This window comes from Drosophila pseudoobscura, chromosome 2, assembly GCF_009870125.1.
Source record: "Drosophila pseudoobscura strain MV-25-SWS-2005 chromosome 2, UCI_Dpse_MV25, whole genome shotgun sequence".
NCBI classification, from domain to species: Eukaryota; Metazoa; Arthropoda; class Insecta; order Diptera; family Drosophilidae; genus Drosophila; species Drosophila pseudoobscura.
This window is the reverse complement of record NC_046679.1, coordinates 5,732,915-5,749,728: the sequence shown is the minus strand read 5'-3', so window position 1 is coordinate 5,749,728 and position 16,814 is coordinate 5,732,915. Positions and strand designations below refer to the sequence as shown.

Genomic DNA, 16,814 nt, shown 5'->3' with positions numbered 1-16,814 from the left:
GTGCTGCTGAGGATGCTCGGCTGTCGCTGTGGGGTTTTAAAAATAGCCAACTGTGCTCCTTCTCCTTGCCGTGCCATTAAATTTCATTTGAGGTTTTTATGCTGCCTTTGTCTGCAGGTCTCGGTTCTCGGGTGTCGCCATCAAAGTCCGTTGATTAGTTTCTGATGCTGGTCCCCACTCAAACACACACGTCCCCACATTTGCCTGCGGCCATGTCGAGCACCGATGGTCCTTGTTTTGGTCAAGGTATTTTTAAAATGTGTGTCGTAATTTTTTTGTTTTGTGGGTAGCTACTAGCCACTGCAGCCACCGTGGGATTGCTGTCCAAATTGTAGCTGGAAATTCAACTAAAATTTGACAAAATCAATTAAAGTTAAGGCCGATATAAAAGACATTAATTTTTTGTGGCGGGAATGGGGATGAAAGTTTTCCGTTACTGTTTAAACTATTTTTATCGAAGATTTGGATCCTTACTTGATGTAAAACCATTCTGAACAGTGCATAGAGCATAACGTTTATTGAATACAACAACTATGAGTACGACATTAATATAGTACGATTTTGATCTTGAATCTACAAATATTAGGCTCCTCCCTGATTGATCTTGGCCTTGAACATGTCGCCCATTAAGACTGCCTTGCTGCCATTCAGCTCCTCGTAGTCGTAGGGCGCCATGTGATCCTTGCAGCGTTCGAGCCATTGCCTGATGTGCTTATAGGGCCTCAGTTCGAAGTCGAAGGCCTCCAGCTGGGAGATGGTCACGAGCAGCGTCAGATCGGCAATGGTGAAGTGTTCGGCGGCGGCGAATTGTCGGCCCTCTAGAATGGTGTTGAGCCAGCCCACAGCCTCTGATAGCTTGGCCCGTTTCCCCTCATCCAGCGGTGCTCCAATGAACATTGTGGGGAACTAGAAAAGGCGAATATTACTCCTCGACAGGATGATATATGTATGTATACTCACATAGTAGTCCGTGAGGCGCATGTAGAGTGTGCCCAGATCGAACTGGAGCCGTTGATCGACCAGGGCACGGACACGAATGTCCGTGGGATAGAGTTCATCGCTTTTCCCGTAGGCTGCAACCAGGTACGAAAGAATGGCACGACTGCAAGGCCAATACGTTATCGTAATTGGAAGGTACAAGGCTATAAGTATAAACTCACCTTTCCCAGAGGACCAGGCCCTCATCGTTCATGGTTGGTATACAGTGTTGGGGATTCAATGCCACAAAGTCCGGCTTCAGCTGCTCCCCCTCCAGTATGTTGACGATCTTCAGCTCAAAGTCCAGGCCAAGCATTTTGGCCAACAAGAGAATGCTGCGGCAGGGCGGACTGGGTGGCAGGTAGTACAGCACGGGTGGTGACATTTTTCCACCGCTGAGCAGTAAACAATAAACGAATTCGGTTACAATACGCTTCGTGTCGCTCATTGGTCATTGGCCAAAACTGAAATGCCAACACGCTACCCATTGACCACTTGACCAGGCCCGACACTGGGGCTGGACAACGGTAAAAAATCAATGCATCGATTTTGTACATGTATTTTTTATTAAAGTTAACTGAGGGATGTCTTGAGGCATGCCAAATTAATTTAAAATCAATCAAAATGATCGAACACTTTGGCTGCTATGCGGACTGATCTTACGAGTTTCACAGCAGCGATCTTTTGAGTGCACTTCTCTCAAAGTAAGTTCTATAAATGACCGCTGTAGCGGCGCCACTAAAGCCACTGAGAGGGATGTAAAACTATAAAAAATACAAAATAAAAGACAAATCTGTTCCGGAAATGACGTTACAGAGGGTATGCCAGCATTCGTAGCTCCTTCGAGGGCAAACTTCGCGTCTTTTAATTGCACTCACTTATTTATTCATTATGGAACATGCACCGAAGGTGTTTGCCGTGGGGCAGGTGGGGAGTATCTCCCGGTCTCGGTCTACTCACACAATCTTGTGCACTAGCTTGTGCTGCACCGCGGCTACCGTGTCGATGTCTATGCAGTTCCCCAGTGTGCCAGTGTGCCGTCGAGTGTCGTGTGGCGAAGTGCGTAGCTCTACTGTCTGTGCCCCACAGCTTTGCCAGCGGCTCCTCGTTGGTTTCTGGCTCTGGTTCTGGTTCTGGAGCTGTCCTGGCTGCAGCTGATGCTGCTAATGTCCGTGTTGGAAGCTAGTGTTTGCAATCTCGCGCTCTATCTCGGCTGTCGCCAACTTGCCGACGTCTCTGTCCGTTGATGTATCCGCCGTCTGTCGCCTTTAATTTACAGAAAATGTTGTCTTTGAGAGGCTTTTTTTTTCGTTTAGTTTTCATAGCGAACGTTGCCAGGGACGACCACCCCCGTCCTGGCCCTTCCATGGGCCTCTCCTTATGTGTGTTCACCTGTCCGCTGTGTCCGTGAGCGGTGGGCGTGAGCGGGGGGCGTGCTGGTGCCGAAACTCGGTCAAAATATTCCCGTTCGTGTCTAAAATTATACGACTACATAATTTTTCCCAAGCTATGTTTCGTTTATTTTTTATTGATTGCTAACAAAGTTTCCAATTCAATGCACCTTATAGCGGGTCTCGGCCTGGGAGGTGGGGAGCCACTCGAATGGACAGTGTTTGATTGGCATCACTTGAAATTTTAGGGTTTTACAACGAAGATACATACTCAGTCACGTCCTCATCGCGTGCTGGTTTCTTGTGAGGGCCGTTGAAGGACATGGTCGGTAATTATGGCCACCACTGTAAGGATTACCCCGGAATCTCAGGGCCGCTGGATCATCTACCTGTATTGAGCCGACAGGTAAATGAAACAATGCCTCATTTGAGAGGATTCTGGAAAAGGGACATTAGGCTGGAATTAAATTCCCGGAAAATGTGACATAAATTGCAAAATAATGTAAGAAAAAAGGCCTCAGATGGTCTCAACGAAAGCGAGCCTATAAAGAGCCCAGCCAGGACACGCAGCAGGATCAGTCGATAGCCGAAGACCAAGTGATGAAAATGTTACGCATACAATGCCCAAACCATTCGGTGTTGCTCCTGCTGCTAATGATTCGAGGAGCACTCAGCGTGCCAGCACTGGACGCGACACCCCCGGCAGCCACACCAAATACCATCGACGAGAGTGACAAGCTGCCCGAGGGGAGGCCCATACAAGGGGAGATTCCTCTTCCCAACAGCAACACCAAAAGCAATGAGACAAGCCCACAGGTTTCAGAGTCTTCTGAACCATCGCCGGTAAGTTCTCTAAGCCCCTGAGTTTGACTTGGACTAAATGATGATCCTCCCCATTTTGCTTGCAGCCCGACAATGAAGCCAGTGCCAGCTCAATCGACCCCACAACCATCTATGCAGGCGGACTCATCACACCGGAGGCATTCCAGCAGTATCTCAGCCAGTACGGAGCCGCTGCGTATGCTCCCTTTGGAGGCAGCTACCCAGCTCCGATATCCGCTGGAGCGCCTGGGCTCTATCCCTATCCGGGTCCCATTGTGGTGCAGACCGGCTATGAGGGTTTCCTGGTGCCCGCAAATGCCGCTGGCCAAGCAGACACCACCGCTGTGGTGGCACCTGCCCCAGAGTCATCCTCTTCGAACAATCCTCTGATAGCCTTTGCCTCCAAGCTGCTGCCGACCATCCTGATGTCCACGCTGTTCCGCATCGCCGCTGTGGTGCTCTCCGCCGTCGGAATTATACTCTTCGGAAGCGCCATCACCAATGCTCTGTGCCGGATGACGCCCATCTGTGATATACCCGCCAAGGCAGTGGATATCCTGCGCACGGGCGGAGCCCAGGATGTGGGTCGCATGCTGGCCGATGAGATGACTCCGGAGCGGGTGCGACGTGCCACAGAATTCGTGCGGAATGCCATCCGCAAGTATCGGCAACTGCAGAAGCTTGTGGAGCCCGAGTCCAGCTAGGCGGAATGCAACGTAAAAGCTGGAAGGGCTGGAGGGTTTTAGATTTATTGTTCGCTCGTTAATTAAATGAAATGAAAAATGTACTTTTAATGTGGTCATCAAAAAACCATTTTACTTTTAATTGTCACTGGGGGCGATCATTCCATCATTTGCCTTCCCCCTGACCTGGGCTCCAGCGCAAACTTATCACGCAGCCCTCTCACAGGTTTTATGGCACAGTGAGCATTGTAAAGTATGTGAACCGCTGGCATATGTAACTGTGTGTGTGTGTTCAATGCCACAAGGTGCACGTTTGTTACTTAACTAAACTTGCGAATGTTCTAATCGTCGAACAGTCGGTCAATGGCCCAGCCCCAGCACGGTCCGGGGACTGTAGAGACGGGGATATTTATGGGAGGGGATAATCATCGCGTGCATTCAACTTTATTGCGATTGCAATGTGGAAAAGTCGTGCCCGGCAACTGGAATTCCCATAGCTACTAACAAGTGTACAATCTCACTTTTCTGATCAATGTCAATTAGATGGATTGCGCTTAGAGTGGCAAGTAATGGTGGAACCCCATCTGGAGAGCTTAGAAAGTAATGAGAATTTCGCTAAAATGTGATTGTAACACTTCTAACAGTGTGCTCACAAAAGTCTGGCTATAAAATTTTGTCGCTCTTCTTCTAACTTCTAGAAGGACACGTTTCCGACCCCATAGAGGATATATATTCTTGATCAGAATCAATAGCCGAGTCGATTTAGCCTTGTCTGTGTATCCGTCCGACCGTCTTGTTTGACGTCTAGTTCTTAAAGAGCTAGAGCATCAAAATGTTGTATCCAGACCTGTGATATCACACTGAAACTTTCGGTGTGCTCTCTTTGTCGTGGGGAACCATACTGATTGCATCGAGAGTTTTTTAGAGAACGTTTAGAGAGTTCAGAAGGTTCAATAACGTTCAATATCCAAATACTACGCTCTTGAAAGGTCAAATATCCCGACCTATCCCAACCCATTACATACGTAATTACATATATATAATTGTATTACAAAAGCGGAAATAATTATAACGAGTATGTCAGAGTATATGTAAGTATATTTGATAGTATGATCATTTCTGCACATCACTCTTACTGGCGATTGGACTGCATGAACTTTTTGAGCAGCACTACACCCTCCCAGTTTTCCTCCCAGCCTGGGGTCACCTCCTTGGCCTTCTCGTACCACTTGGCCACATTCGGATATTGGCTGATGTCATAGTCAACCACCTCGAATGTCGACACAGAGGACAGAATGGCGATGTCGGCGACAGTCAGGCTAGCTCCAGCAACAAAATCATCCTCCTCCAGGAAGGTGTTCAACAGCCCAAAGGCCTTATCCACTTTCAGCATTGCCTCTGGATTTGCTGGCGTTTTGTAACGTATCTGCGGAAAGATAGCCTGATAGAAGCTTTCGAACATGCTGCCCATGTCGAAGTAGAGGCGTTGGTTGATCACAGCCCGCTTCTGGGGATCTGCGGGATAGAGGGAGTCGTCGTCCTTGCCGTACTTCTCCACCAGGTAAATCATGATGGCACGCGACTCCCAAATTATGAATCCATTGTCCACGAGGGTGGGAATTGTGTGCTGGGGGTTCAGCTGTACAAACTCCGGCTTTAGCTGCTCCCCCTCCAGCACATTGACAAACTTCAGGTTAAGGTCAACTCCCAGCGCCTTGGCCGTCATCATGACGGAACGACAAGGGGCCGAGCCCGGGTGGTAGTAGAAATCCATGATGAAGAATGTGCCGCTTGTGTGACCTCCAGAAACTGTTCTGCTACTGAACGTTTAAAATCAAACGACAAGCTTTTATAGCTAAGGTCCGAGCCACCCGAAATCATATCGATCGGCATACTCGCACTTGCCACATTTTATACGTTGGGATGATAACATTTGATTGCAATTAAGTATTTGCTTTGGTATGGACATTAAGTGGCTAATGGATAGATAATTTATTCCTGCCTCATTGTAGTTTACAAGTACTAGCTCGGACATTTGTTTTTAAATAATTTAATTTTTATTAAATATTAACTGAACTTGGTCCCAGGGACTTCGGGTGTAGCGTTCGGCTACCGCGACGTCATCATGAGCCAAACGCAGAGACTCTTTTCGTTTTCTTTGCGATTTCTGTCTTCGGTTATGCCTCCAGCTTATTTTAATGTACGGTATCTATGTATGTACATATGTATATACCATATACCATTTTTCCCCTTTGCTGTCTGGTCACTGACGAAACAGAAAAAGACCACGCATACACGGTCTCTCACTGAGCAGAACACTTTTGCTCTCTTCGCTTGTGTTTTCGGTTGAGCCGACACACGATCGTGTCTCTACGATCAGTAGATGAGCAGAACCAAAAACTGTTTGAGTAAAGTGTTTTTAGTTTTTAGATTTTTTTTGTGTTTATGTTTATTTATTTATGTTTTCCGCGTCTATTGGGTTATTGTATTGTGATATTTATATTTTTATATATTCGCAAATTTTCTGGAAACTGAACAGATATGATCAAGAAGAAATGTGATGATAATGGAGGTTATACCTATTATTCAATTAATTCAATTAAATATAAGGGCCAATAGTGAAGCAAGTGATCGTTGCTATAGGCACCAAACCTAGAAGATCTAAAGCTAAAGACACTTTTTTCGTTCGCTCGTGACAAAATGCTGAGTGAAAAACTGTAATCGGTCTCTGCTTGAGCGAGTTGAGCAAAAACAGATTTGATCGCGTCTTTACTGTCTCCTATCTCAACGTATCCCATAAATGAGAGTTTTTTTACTCCTAAATGTTTTCAAAGTTCGGGGGGCCCCTTTTTCTAGTGATCCAAGGATTCGTTATGCTATCTTTGCCACCATTTATATGGTATGCGATTAACAAAAGAGGATTCCCATTCCAGAAGGGCGATTATAATGATTGTGCATAATTATAGGTCCTCGGCTAATGACCAGGTATGAACGTAGTACATTCTCGTACCCTCTCCAAGTATAATTACGAGTACATTTAAAGTATACAAAAATAATAGTAAGCAGAAGGGGAGAAGGAGGAATATTATTTCACAACCTGACGTCAGAATCATAGAAACCGATAGGAACATATGGAGAGCATGAGTAATCAAAATTAGTACTGGCTTCATATCATGTCGTACCGTTGGCTTTATATCGATTAGTGTCCAAAAATAGTTTAAATTAGGTAAAACCTTCAATACAAACTAGGGGCCTGGAAGCAACCCCATTTTGCTCGAGTCACTGGTAAATATTTGTTGAGATCTAACCTAATCAAGAATGTTAAGATGTGAAAATATATAGTTAAAATATTTCGTTTCACATTTTCTAATTTTTTAATTTATTTAATACAAATAAAATAATCTAAAAGCATAAGAAAAGTTTATCATTTTACTTGAATTCCGGTTTCTTTTCATCAAAGATGTGTTTCCTTGAGTATAAGCCTTCCACGGTTTCCTCCCAGCCCGGAGTCACCTTCTTCGCGTTTGCGTACCACCTGGCCACATTCGGATACTTCTTTAGATCGAAGTCCACCAGTTCGATCGTGGAGATGGTAGCCAGAATGGAAATGTCCGCAATGGTTAGCTGGCTTCCAGCCACATATTCCTGACCCTCCAGGAAGGTGTTGAGAAGCGTGAAAGCATTTTCCACTTTCGCCCAAGCTGCAGCGTCGCCGTAATTGCCAGTTCGGAAAATGGGGTAGTAGTAGCTGGCAAAGGCGTCGTACATGGTGTTCATATCGAAATAGAGTCGCTGGTTGATCAAAGCCTGCTTTTGTGGATCCTTGGGGTAGAGGGAGTCATCCTTGCCGTACTGCTCAACCAGATAAATGAGGATGGCACGCGACTCCCAAAGGACGAAGCCGTTGTCAACGAGTGTGGGTATAGTGTGCTGTGGGTTTATTTTCAAGAACTCCGGCGTCAGGTTCTCTCCCAATTTGATGTTCAGAAGCTTTTTGTTCAAGGACACACCCACAGCCTTGGCTGTCATGAGAACGGCCCGACTGGGTCCGGGACTAGGCAAGTAGTAGAGGTCCATGTTGATGCTCGCGAATAAACTACCTTTTTTGGTACTGACTGAAAGTGAACTAATGTGAAAACCGCCGCAGCCCTCAGTTATATAGCGAAACCCATCTGAAATTATCTACGTTTTTTGTTTTGACTTTTAGCAAAAAATGATGGTCATTGTTTGAAATCACAATTGAGATTTTAATTCATTATCAAATACATTTGGTACATATAAACATTTTTGAGTTCATTTGGCAATATACATTTTGATGTGACATTCATTCATATTACCAGTGGAATATTAGAATAATCGTACTTCAGATTAGTAATAAGCTGGCAAACTTTTCCAGGGTTGTATAGCACGGAAGGAGCTACGTAAATATGACGTCTCTAGTATTGATTGCAATAAAATTGATATCTGTACACTATGGGGTCTCAAACGTCATCAAAAACGAGTATAAATATGTACCGAAAAACTGACAAATTGATCTACATATATATACTTGTTTGAGATTGCTGTGGAAATTTGTTGGTCATTGATGTATAAACATGGTATATTTGCGGAAATTTGCAACCAAATTGTATAAGTGAACAATGTTGTTGTTATCGAATTGGTTTATTAGCCACTCCAAGGTTGAATGACCGAGAGCTGACACTCTGCAACTTTCTTATCAAAATTGTTTAACACAGTAGAGGCAAATATACAATACATTTTATGTGTATGTTTCAGGTGTGTCCTATTTAGAAAGATATCTTTTTAAGACTCCGCCCAAGGTGGCTTGGGCGAAAACAGCAAGACTATCGCCATTCTCATGGTCGCTCCTTTTCTGAAAGATACTCAAGATTCCAAACGGATTCTTTATCCATATTCTCCCAAGGTTCAATTGAAAAATACGGTTATTAGATAACTACAAACAGTAGTTAATTTATTTATTAAATACAAACACAATTCTAACTAACAATTAGAGTTTTTCTTAGGCCTTCTTTGGCTGAAGTAATTCTTTCATAATTTGGAGGCCTGGCGAGGTCTCATCCCAGCCGGGGGTCACCTTCTTTGCGTTTGCATACCACTTATCCACATTCGGATACTTCTTCAAGTCGAAGTCCACCACTTCGATCGTGGAGATGGTAGCCAGAATGGAAATGTCCGCAATGGTTAGCTGGCTGCCAGCCACGTATTCCTGATCCTCCAGGAAGGTGTTGAGCAACTGAAATCCGTTTTCGATCTTCTTCCACGCCTCAGGGGGCCCGAACGTTCCAGTTTTGAAGGCCGGGTAGTAGTAGCTGGAAATGGCGTCATAAAGGGTGGCCAAATCGAAGAACAGGCGCTGGTTCACTACAGCACGCTTTTGAGGATCCTTGGGGTAGAGGGAGTCATCCTTGCCGTACTTCTCAGCCAGGTAAATGAGAATGGCACGCGATTCCCAAAGGACGAATCCGTTGTCTACGAGGGTGGGAACGGTGTGCTGTGGATTGATTTTCACGAAGTCCGGCTTCAAGTGGTCCCCCTCAAAGACATTCACGACGACTTTCTTGTTGAATTCCACGCCGACAGCTTTGGCTGTCATGATAACAGCGCGACTGGCCCCGGGGCTAGGCATGTAGTAGAGATCCATATTAGGAATCGCGATTGTACGGTTTTACTCGAGAGAGAAAGAAATTCAACTGAATTGGGCTGTCAGAGCAAATCCCTTTTATACCAAATTGTATTGAGCTTATACATATGTGCTTACTTGTTCAAGATTGCGGTGTACATTTGTATATCATTTATGATTGAAAATGTTGTATTTATGGCCATTAGGAACAAACATACATACATAGCTTTGAGATGGTATTTTTTTATAATCTTGCCTAGCTGTGAACTCTTGAGAAAGATCTATTATTAATAATCCCATAATGGCATCACATTAGTTAACTGGCTAAAATGTTTCTTCTACACATACAAGAAGAATTTAAGGACAAATTATCTGATTTTTCAATATTGACAAGTGAAAGACTAGTTTGCATCTCAATACCAATCACTACTGTACCAGTTTGTCCTACAGATATGTTATCAAAGTCCATTCCAATACATTCGCATAAAGTTAGAACGAGAATTTTCTTCATGCTAAATTTTTGTCTGTATTCTTTTCTTTATGTCCTTTTCGAAAATGTTAGCACATATTCTAGCACCATTGGGTACGTACTTCATTCACCATTGCACACTCTTTGTCTTGCAATGTTAGCGCCGTCTGGAGGAGGAGAGACATACTGACTAAGTATCGGGTGTAAATGTAGAGTTGCGGCCGTAGCAACAACTCACAATCTTCCCCCTCGTTTTGCCAGTACGATTGATGGCGATAGTCTACTATCAAATTTTTCCAATCAGTAACTTTGTAAACATTTTTCATATCGCACAATTTATCTTTATCTGATCGCGTTCCACTCGAACGATGAGTCTTCAAGGGTGTTTGATGTTTTGGGTCAGTTACAGCGTATGGTAAAGTTGTGAAAATAATCAAAATCCATATCGTAAAAAGCCATCTTTCGGGAAAAGATCAGAGCCCACTCTACAATGACCCAAATATAAACCAATAATGCATGTAGGTACATGAGAACTTAGGTATTTTTTAATTTAATAATTATAATATATAATAATATAATAAAATATATAATATAATTATCATAGAATTAATTTGAGGTTTCCTTTGCCTTGGCCGTCATGTCCTCGATTATCTTCTTCAGCTGCTGGAGACCCTCCCAGTTCTCCTCCCAGCCGGGAGTCACCTTCTGGGCATTTGCGTACCACTTGGCCACATTCGGGTACTTCTTCAAATCGAATTCAGCTATATCGAATGTGGAGACAGTCGACAGGATGGCAATGTCAGCCACGGTTAGCTGGCTGCCAGCCACGTAAGTCTGTCCCTCCAGGAAGGTGTTGAGGAATTCAAAGGAGGTTTCTACCTTCTTCCATGCCTCAGCGTCGCCGGGCTTTCCAGTGCGGAAAATTGGATAGTAGTACTGGGCAAAGGCATCATACAGGCTGCTCAAATCGAAATAGAGACGCTGGTTCACTACAGCACGTTTTTGGGGGTCCTTGGGGTAGAGGGAGTCATCCTTTCCGTACTTCTCCACCAGGTAGGTGGCGATGACACGCGACTCCCAAATGGCGAATCCGTTGTCCACCAGAGTGGGAATGGTGTGCTGGGGGTTGATCTTAATGAATTCGGGAGTCAGTTGCTCTCCCGCCATGGTGTTCAAGAGCTTCTTGTTCAACTCCACTCCCAGAGCCTTGGCCGTCATGATGACAGTACGGCAACCACTTCCACCGGGCAAATAATAGAAATCCATGTTGAGAAATGCGATTGTTAGCTGTGTTGCTCGCTGTAGTGGAAAAAGTATACTGACTTGGGACAGGCAGAACCACCTATATATATAGTACAATATTACTGATTTCATTTGTTTGATATTGTATGTAGGTGGAAGTTACCGATGTTTGTATGGAAAAGTGCTTGTCATGGTGAGCATGAATTATTGTTTGGTTTTTTCGGGGAAAGCTTTTGGGGCACACACAAATGGGTATTTATGTCTCCTAGGGAATTTGTTTTCGGGACTATATACTTTTTATCAATGTATCCCCACAAGGATTAATTAACTATTGTCTATTAATGACTGTAGGAATACCATAAAGACCTTATCTATGCCCTAGTATAGCTAATTCTAAGTAATTACGAAGATCAAACAGTAAAGCACCCGCATCAAGTGGATTTAATGATATTCCTCTCCCTATGTTAATATACACCGAGCTTGTATTATCTAAAGCTTTTTAAGCTTCCATCGTTTCTCTTCCAAAGATGAATTCTCTTTATTTCTGTATCTCTTTCAGAAGTGAGACTCTTTAGTTTAGGTTTGTTTCTTTCTATTCCTTTCCTTTTTTGTTTGGGGAACCAGAGTGGGACCCGTGACGCATACCTATTCGAATGCTGTCCAACTGGTTCTCTTGGTTTGCTGTGACCTTTCTCTACATTTTACGCTACAATTTTGGCCGGCTCTTTCTTGAATTAACCAAAAACCAGTTATTGGCGAACTTCCATTGTTTATGTTTTTTGTACTTCCCATGATTCAGTGTATTTCCAAATTCTATGCAAATGAGTAAGTTCTAGGGGTTTTACCTTCTATACCATATACCTACATACATATGTACATATATGTGAGAACATGAATACATATACTCGTAGCATACTGGGTATATAGTAGGTGCACACACGAGTACCTTTTTCGATTTCACAACTAAGAGTCGGATGTTTCTGGAACGCTATTAAGAGTATTTTGTTTGTCGCACTCAATCGCCGAGTGACGTGTCAGTCCCCCACGAACTAGCAGGCTCTTTCATGTTTTGTTATTGAATTTTTTTGGCTGGTCATGCTGATGGCTGTTTTTCCTGATAAGAGGGATAGCTGTGGACATAGCAGGCGCCCCTACCCCTACCACCCCCTACGAGTTATCGGGGAATGGTCTAGAGGTGTACAAAATATTATGAAATCCGAAGTATATGTACCCTATTAGTTGACAAAAAAGATTATAATTTGTTTAAAGAAAACTTATCATTGCACGTAGCATTGATTTCATGGAAGTAGGTGATAAGTAGGAACATCCTGAATATATCATTAATGTGGCTACCAACCCATTGCCTAATTATTGTAACCTCTACAGGAGTAGAGCAGATATTGGGATGATTTATCTAAGGAACACTTTATTTTATCTAAATGTAATCATGTACTATAGCTGCGGACAAGCTAAGGTCGTCAAAGCACTATACCTTGAGGAATGAAATAAAGAGAACATCTTCGTTATTCTGTTGTGGCCATTAATATATTAACATGATAATTATAGACCAATATTGTTCACTAATTTGAAATTCGCATGTCCTTTGGGTATAAAAATGACTAACCGGCCCAGTTCTTTAGACTTTCCGGCTGAATAACAATCGATAAGAAACTACGTATTCGGAATGACTTTTAGTTTTGACTACCCAATGTGGGTTACTAACTAAATCAATGAGTCACACTCGATTCAATATCAAGGTTGCAGTTTGGCTAAGCTTTGGGTATTTTAGCATGATTTATTTATGCGGCCCATACATACAGATATACAAATGTATGCACATACGGATTTGTGCTTGGAAAAGTACAGTAGGCACAGCAAAAGTATCACACCACTTTACTTGGGAATTTCTGCCAACTGTTGCTGTGGCGGCTGTCAGATACGAGTGTAGTGTTTGCCAGCCGACCGGCATATGGGCTCTTATCGCGTTTGTTGTTTGCTTCGGGTTTCGTCTTTCTCCGCTTTTGTTTTTCACATATTGTGCACTCGATAAATGTGTTTATTTTAAATTGAAATTCGCATTTGTTGCTCGATTACCATAGAACTTCTGTTCGGATCTACACAGAACACATATGTTTGCTAAAAAATGTGCCCCAACAACTGAATAATAATAAATGAGCGAGACAAAAAAAAACAGCAACACGAAATGGAATTTTAAGAGAAGAGAGACGCGAAAAAAAAGAGCAATAGCAACGTTCCGCTACGGAATCATTAGAAAGTTGCAGCTTTCTGTGGCAGCTGCAGGCCAGACCAGAGGAGGCAGCCACGCCTACATGCACAGGCACCTTGTATATCAAGCGCTTTTTATTCACTCTGCTAGCATTACACATTCATCCAATAAATGTATGTGTGTGTATGGGTGTGCATGGGTGTGTATGGGTGTATATAAGAGCACTACATAGCAGACACGAAAAACAACTCGCGGCTGTTTCTCTTTACAGTGCACTATGGTCCGAACGACCACTTAGGTTGGTCAAAATCACTCTGATCACTCTGCATTAGAAAAAGAGTGACCATTAAAGCTGCGTAACCCCAAGACCTGATTACATTTTTTTGATAAATCTTAATCAGTCGGGTTTTTACTACGTGTTTTGAGTTTTGAACTGTATCTAGTAGTTGTGATGTCTTCGTAATTGAAGGTTAAAGTGAGGCCTTCAACATGTGCAAACTTGTAATGAAAACTTAGTTTTGAAAAGGTGTACAAAGTGAGTCCTACCTAGTCCCATCCTGAAACCGTTTGTGTGTCGTAGATTAATAAATTCTTTTTAAAAAGTATATAGTAAGAAATGACACTTTTCACCACAATTCTTGGAATTTACATTAATAGAGCATAACCTCTAATTCGAAAATGCAGAGTTGTTTGCCGTATGGAATTCAGAGAAGGGTAAAATTATCAATTATTTGGAAAACAGCAATTAAGGTGACATATGTAGCAAGCACAGCAAGAAAATTGTTTAAGTATGCAAAAAATATGCTTAATAGTTTTTTTTCACTATAACTAATAATTTAAGTATGCATTGTTAAAAAAAGGGCGATGTCACACCCATTTTTTCTCAAATCCACTTCTTATTGATTATATATATCCAATACAAAAAAACTAAATAAAAAATTCTTGTTCCGTTCGGGAGTTATTAATTTTGACCAACAAAAGTGGTCGTTCGTACCATAGTCCAGTGACGTGACTCCCGCCGACCGAGCAGCCACTGGGTCGCTGGTTTGCCGGCTTGCTCTCGGAGACTATAAAAGCCCACTGCCACTCCGTCGTCTGTTCATAAGTTTTTTAAATTTGGTACAGTGTGCTTCGCGAGATTTCCAACAAACAAACAACTGTAAGTTTCCATCCTCTCCTCCCTGTGTGTGTGTGTGTGGTTTAGTGTGGCAAAAAATAAGGAACAGTGTGTAAAAGAAATATGAAAAAGTACCCAAACGAAGGAAGAGTAGGAGCTAGCTATATATGACATCATCATGGGAGTAATTTATCAAGTGAATTTTTATAATCGCCGGCCAATTAATGTCTGCCTTTGTCTGAGAACTGAAATTATAGAGCGTGTCTACTGTAATTGATGAATATCTTTGCTGTTCTGTTCTATTCTGCTCTATTCTGACCTGTTCTGTTCTGTGTGATTTCTCTTCAGTACAAAATGGCTGATTTTTACTACTTGCCCGGCTCCTCGCCCTGCCGCTCTGTGATCATGACCGCCAAGGCCGTCGGCGTTGAGCTGAACAAGAAGCTGCTCAATCTGCAGGCCGGAGAGCATCTGAAGCCCGAGTTCGTGAAGATCAACCCCCAGCACACAATCCCCACTCTGGTGGACAACGGTTTCGCCCTGTGGGAGTCGCGCGCCATTCAAGTCTATCTGGTGGAGAAGTACGGCAAAACCGATTCTCTGTACCCCAAGTGCCCCAAGAAGCGCGCCGTGATCAACCAGCGTCTGTACTTCGATATGGGAACGCTGTACCAGAGCTTCGCCAACTACTACTATCCCCAGGTGTTCGCCAAGGCGCCCGCTGATCCCGAGGCATTCAAGAAGATCGAGACTGCCTTCGAGTTCCTGAACACCTTCCTGGAGGGTCAGGAGTATGCTGCCGGCGACTCCCTCACCGTCGCCGACATTGCTCTGGTGGCCACTGTGTCCACCTTCGAGGTGGCCAAATTCGACATCAAGAAGTACGCCAACGTGAACAAGTGGTACGAGAACGCCAAGAAGGTCACCCCCGGCTGGGAGGAGAACTGGGCCGGCTGCCTGGAGTTCAAGAAATACTTTGATTAAGTTACCACCTGCCTGATATTCGAGTTTTTTTATACACATAAATATATTTGATCTAATATTTATTCACGTTACAAAACAATTCCAAATTGGCGTGTATCCATTTGCAAATTGCAATAATTTATTCACATTAAATGAGTGTTCATTTTTTTGAATGCAAAACAACAAAACAATGAAAAACTATTGAGAACTGCATTTTATTGTGTGGGTTGTTTGTGGGTGAAGAGCAATTGAATTCTCTTAGGGCTTTCTGTGCATTTCTCTCTCTCTCTCTTAAATTGTAAAAGGGCTCTTTTTCATCTGCTCATAAAAGCTCAAGCATTTGCCGGCAGTTTTACAGTTTGATTTGCGAGATAGAGCCAACAGGAAATCGCCAATAAAGAAGAATAGCAAACGCGGGCAAAAAGTAAAGCGGAAAAAGCAAAACATCAAAATTCTTTTCCATAAGTAGTTCCCCTTGAAAGAATATTCAGAAGTCGTACATTATTTTCCGTGCTAATGTTCTGAAATTGTAAATTCCTTTAGACCTTATAATGGACTTTTACTACATGCTGTACTCGGCACCCTGCCGTTCCATTCTCATGACGGCCAAGGCATTGGGTTTGGAGCTGAACAAAAAGAAGGTTGACCTGGATGCTGGCGATCATCTGAAACCGGAATTCGTGAAGATCAATCCTCAGCACACGATTCCAACTCTGGTGGATGGTGACTTTGCGGTGTGGGAGTCGAGGGCCATACTCGTTTACCTGGCAGAGAAGTACGGGAAGGACGATTCGCTGTACCCCAAGGATCCCCAGCAAAAGGCTGTGGTCAATCAACGCCTATTCTTCGATTTGGGTACGCTCTATCAGAGCTATGTGTACTACTACTATCCCCAATTGTTTGAGGAAGTGCAGAAGCCGGCAGATCCCGAAAACTTCAAGAAGATCGATGCGGCCTTTGAGCTGTTCAATACCCTACTGGAGGGGCAGCTGTATGCCGCATTGAACAAGCTGACCCTCGCTGATTTTGCTCTCCTGGCCACCGTCTCCACCTTCGAGATCTCGGAATATGACTTCAGAAAGTTCCCGAATGTGGTCAGATGGTACGAGAATGCGAAGAAGGTTATTCCCGGATGGGAGGAGAACTGGGAGGGCTGTTTGTACTACAAGAAATTGTATTTGACTGAAATCTTAAAAAAGTAATGCATTTAAATTGAGCTATTAATAAAGAGTACCCACACATGTGTGCTGTTACTTTGCGAGTACTAAGTCATTGACTTCT

The 16,814-nt window shown here is 43.3% G+C and overlaps 5 protein-coding genes, 1 long non-coding RNA gene and 1 pseudogene across 7 annotated transcripts; 3 read left to right on the top strand and 4 right to left on the bottom strand.

Annotated features, from left to right (window-relative positions):
- Positions 1-493: 493 nt before the first annotated feature.
- Positions 494-2,329, bottom strand: GstD11 (Glutathione S transferase D11). 2 transcript variants are annotated; one of them, XM_033376401.1, is made up of 4 exons: positions 1,939-2,329; positions 1,161-1,373; positions 961-1,102; positions 494-906 (listed from the first exon to the last, which is right to left on the bottom strand). In XM_033376401.1, the coding sequence occupies exons 2-4, from the start codon at positions 1,361-1,363 to the stop codon at positions 583-585; spliced, it is 669 nt and encodes a 222-aa protein (XP_033232292.1). In that variant the 5' UTR covers positions 1,364-1,373; positions 1,939-2,329; the 3' UTR covers positions 494-582. The 2 variants fall into 2 exon arrangements, with proteins under 2 accessions (XP_033232292.1, XP_001358022.4); XM_001357985.4 differs by lacking the exon at positions 1,939-2,329 and having other exon boundaries at positions 1,161-1,454.
- LOC117183227 (uncharacterized) lies at positions 992-1,582 on the top strand. The gene is made up of 2 exons (XR_004468357.1): positions 992-1,083; positions 1,172-1,582. It is a non-coding gene; the product is annotated as an uncharacterized lncRNA (long non-coding RNA).
- A 583-nt stretch (positions 2,330-2,912) lies between the features above and the next one.
- LOC4800817 (uncharacterized) lies at positions 2,913-3,985 on the top strand. Its single transcript, XM_001357986.4, has 2 exons — positions 2,913-3,212; positions 3,278-3,985. The coding sequence occupies exons 1-2, from the start codon at positions 2,970-2,972 to the stop codon at positions 3,893-3,895; spliced, it is 861 nt and encodes a 286-aa protein (XP_001358023.4). The 5' UTR covers positions 2,913-2,969; the 3' UTR covers positions 3,896-3,985.
- Positions 3,986-4,954: 969 nt separating this feature from the next.
- LOC4800814 (glutathione S-transferase 1-1-like) lies at positions 4,955-5,710 on the bottom strand. The gene has a single exon (XM_001357984.4). It carries the CDS (start codon positions 5,646-5,648, stop codon positions 5,007-5,009), a length of 642 nt encoding a protein of 213 aa, XP_001358021.1. The 5' UTR covers positions 5,649-5,710; the 3' UTR covers positions 4,955-5,006.
- Positions 5,711-7,211: 1,501 nt separating this feature from the next.
- LOC6896921 (glutathione S-transferase T2-like) lies at positions 7,212-9,595 on the bottom strand. Its single transcript, XM_033380686.1, has 3 exons — positions 8,928-9,595; positions 8,631-8,650; positions 7,212-7,970 (listed from the first exon to the last, which is right to left on the bottom strand). Exons 1-3 carry the CDS (start codon positions 9,534-9,536, stop codon positions 7,304-7,306), a joined length of 1,296 nt encoding a protein of 431 aa, XP_033236577.1. The 5' UTR covers positions 9,537-9,595; the 3' UTR covers positions 7,212-7,303.
- A 964-nt stretch (positions 9,596-10,559) lies between these two features.
- LOC4800811 (glutathione S-transferase D2-like) lies at positions 10,560-11,310 on the bottom strand. The gene has a single exon (XM_001357983.4). It carries the CDS (start codon positions 11,248-11,250, stop codon positions 10,591-10,593), a length of 660 nt encoding a protein of 219 aa, XP_001358020.3. The 5' UTR covers positions 11,251-11,310; the 3' UTR covers positions 10,560-10,590.
- A 3,155-nt stretch (positions 11,311-14,465) lies between these two features.
- Positions 14,466-16,801, top strand: LOC4800809 (uncharacterized; annotated as a pseudogene).
- The last annotated feature ends 13 nt before the right edge of the window (positions 16,802-16,814 follow it).

Excerpts from the sequence above, each read along its gene's own strand:
- LOC4800817 (XM_001357986.4), top strand. The coding sequence starts at position 2,970 with ATGAAAATGTTACGCATACAATGCCCAAACCATTCGGTGTTGCTCCTG. Across the intron at positions 3,213-3,277 it reads AGTCTTCTGAACCATCGCCG|CCCGACAATGAAGCCAGTGC; the intron begins GTAAGTTCTCTA and ends TTTTGCTTGCAG.
- LOC6896921 (XM_033380686.1), bottom strand. The coding sequence starts at position 9,536 with ATGGATCTCTACTACATGCCTAGCCCCGGGGCCAGTCGCGCTGTTATC. Across the intron at positions 8,651-8,927 it reads CCTCGCCAGGCCTCCAAATT|CTGAAACATACACATAAAAT; the intron begins ATGAAAGAATTA and ends AATAGGACACAC. Across the intron at positions 7,971-8,630 it reads CTGAAACATACACATAAAAT|TTTATTCGCGAGCATCAACA; the intron begins GTATTGTATATT and ends CAAAAAAGGTAG.
- LOC4800814 (XM_001357984.4), bottom strand. The coding sequence starts at position 5,648 with ATGGATTTCTACTACCACCCGGGCTCGGCCCCTTGTCGTTCCGTCATG.
- LOC4800811 (XM_001357983.4), bottom strand. The coding sequence starts at position 11,250 with ATGGATTTCTATTATTTGCCCGGTGGAAGTGGTTGCCGTACTGTCATC.
- GstD11 (XM_001357985.4), bottom strand. The coding sequence starts at position 1,426 with ATGAGCGACACGAAGCGTATTGTAACCGAATTCGTTTATTGTTTACTG. Across the intron at positions 1,103-1,160 it reads GGCCTGGTCCTCTGGGAAAG|TCGTGCCATTCTTTCGTACC; the intron begins GTGAGTTTATAC and ends TTGGCCTTGCAG. Across the intron at positions 907-960 it reads TGCGCCTCACGGACTACTAT|TTCCCCACAATGTTCATTGG; the intron begins GTGAGTATACAT and ends CGCCTTTTCTAG.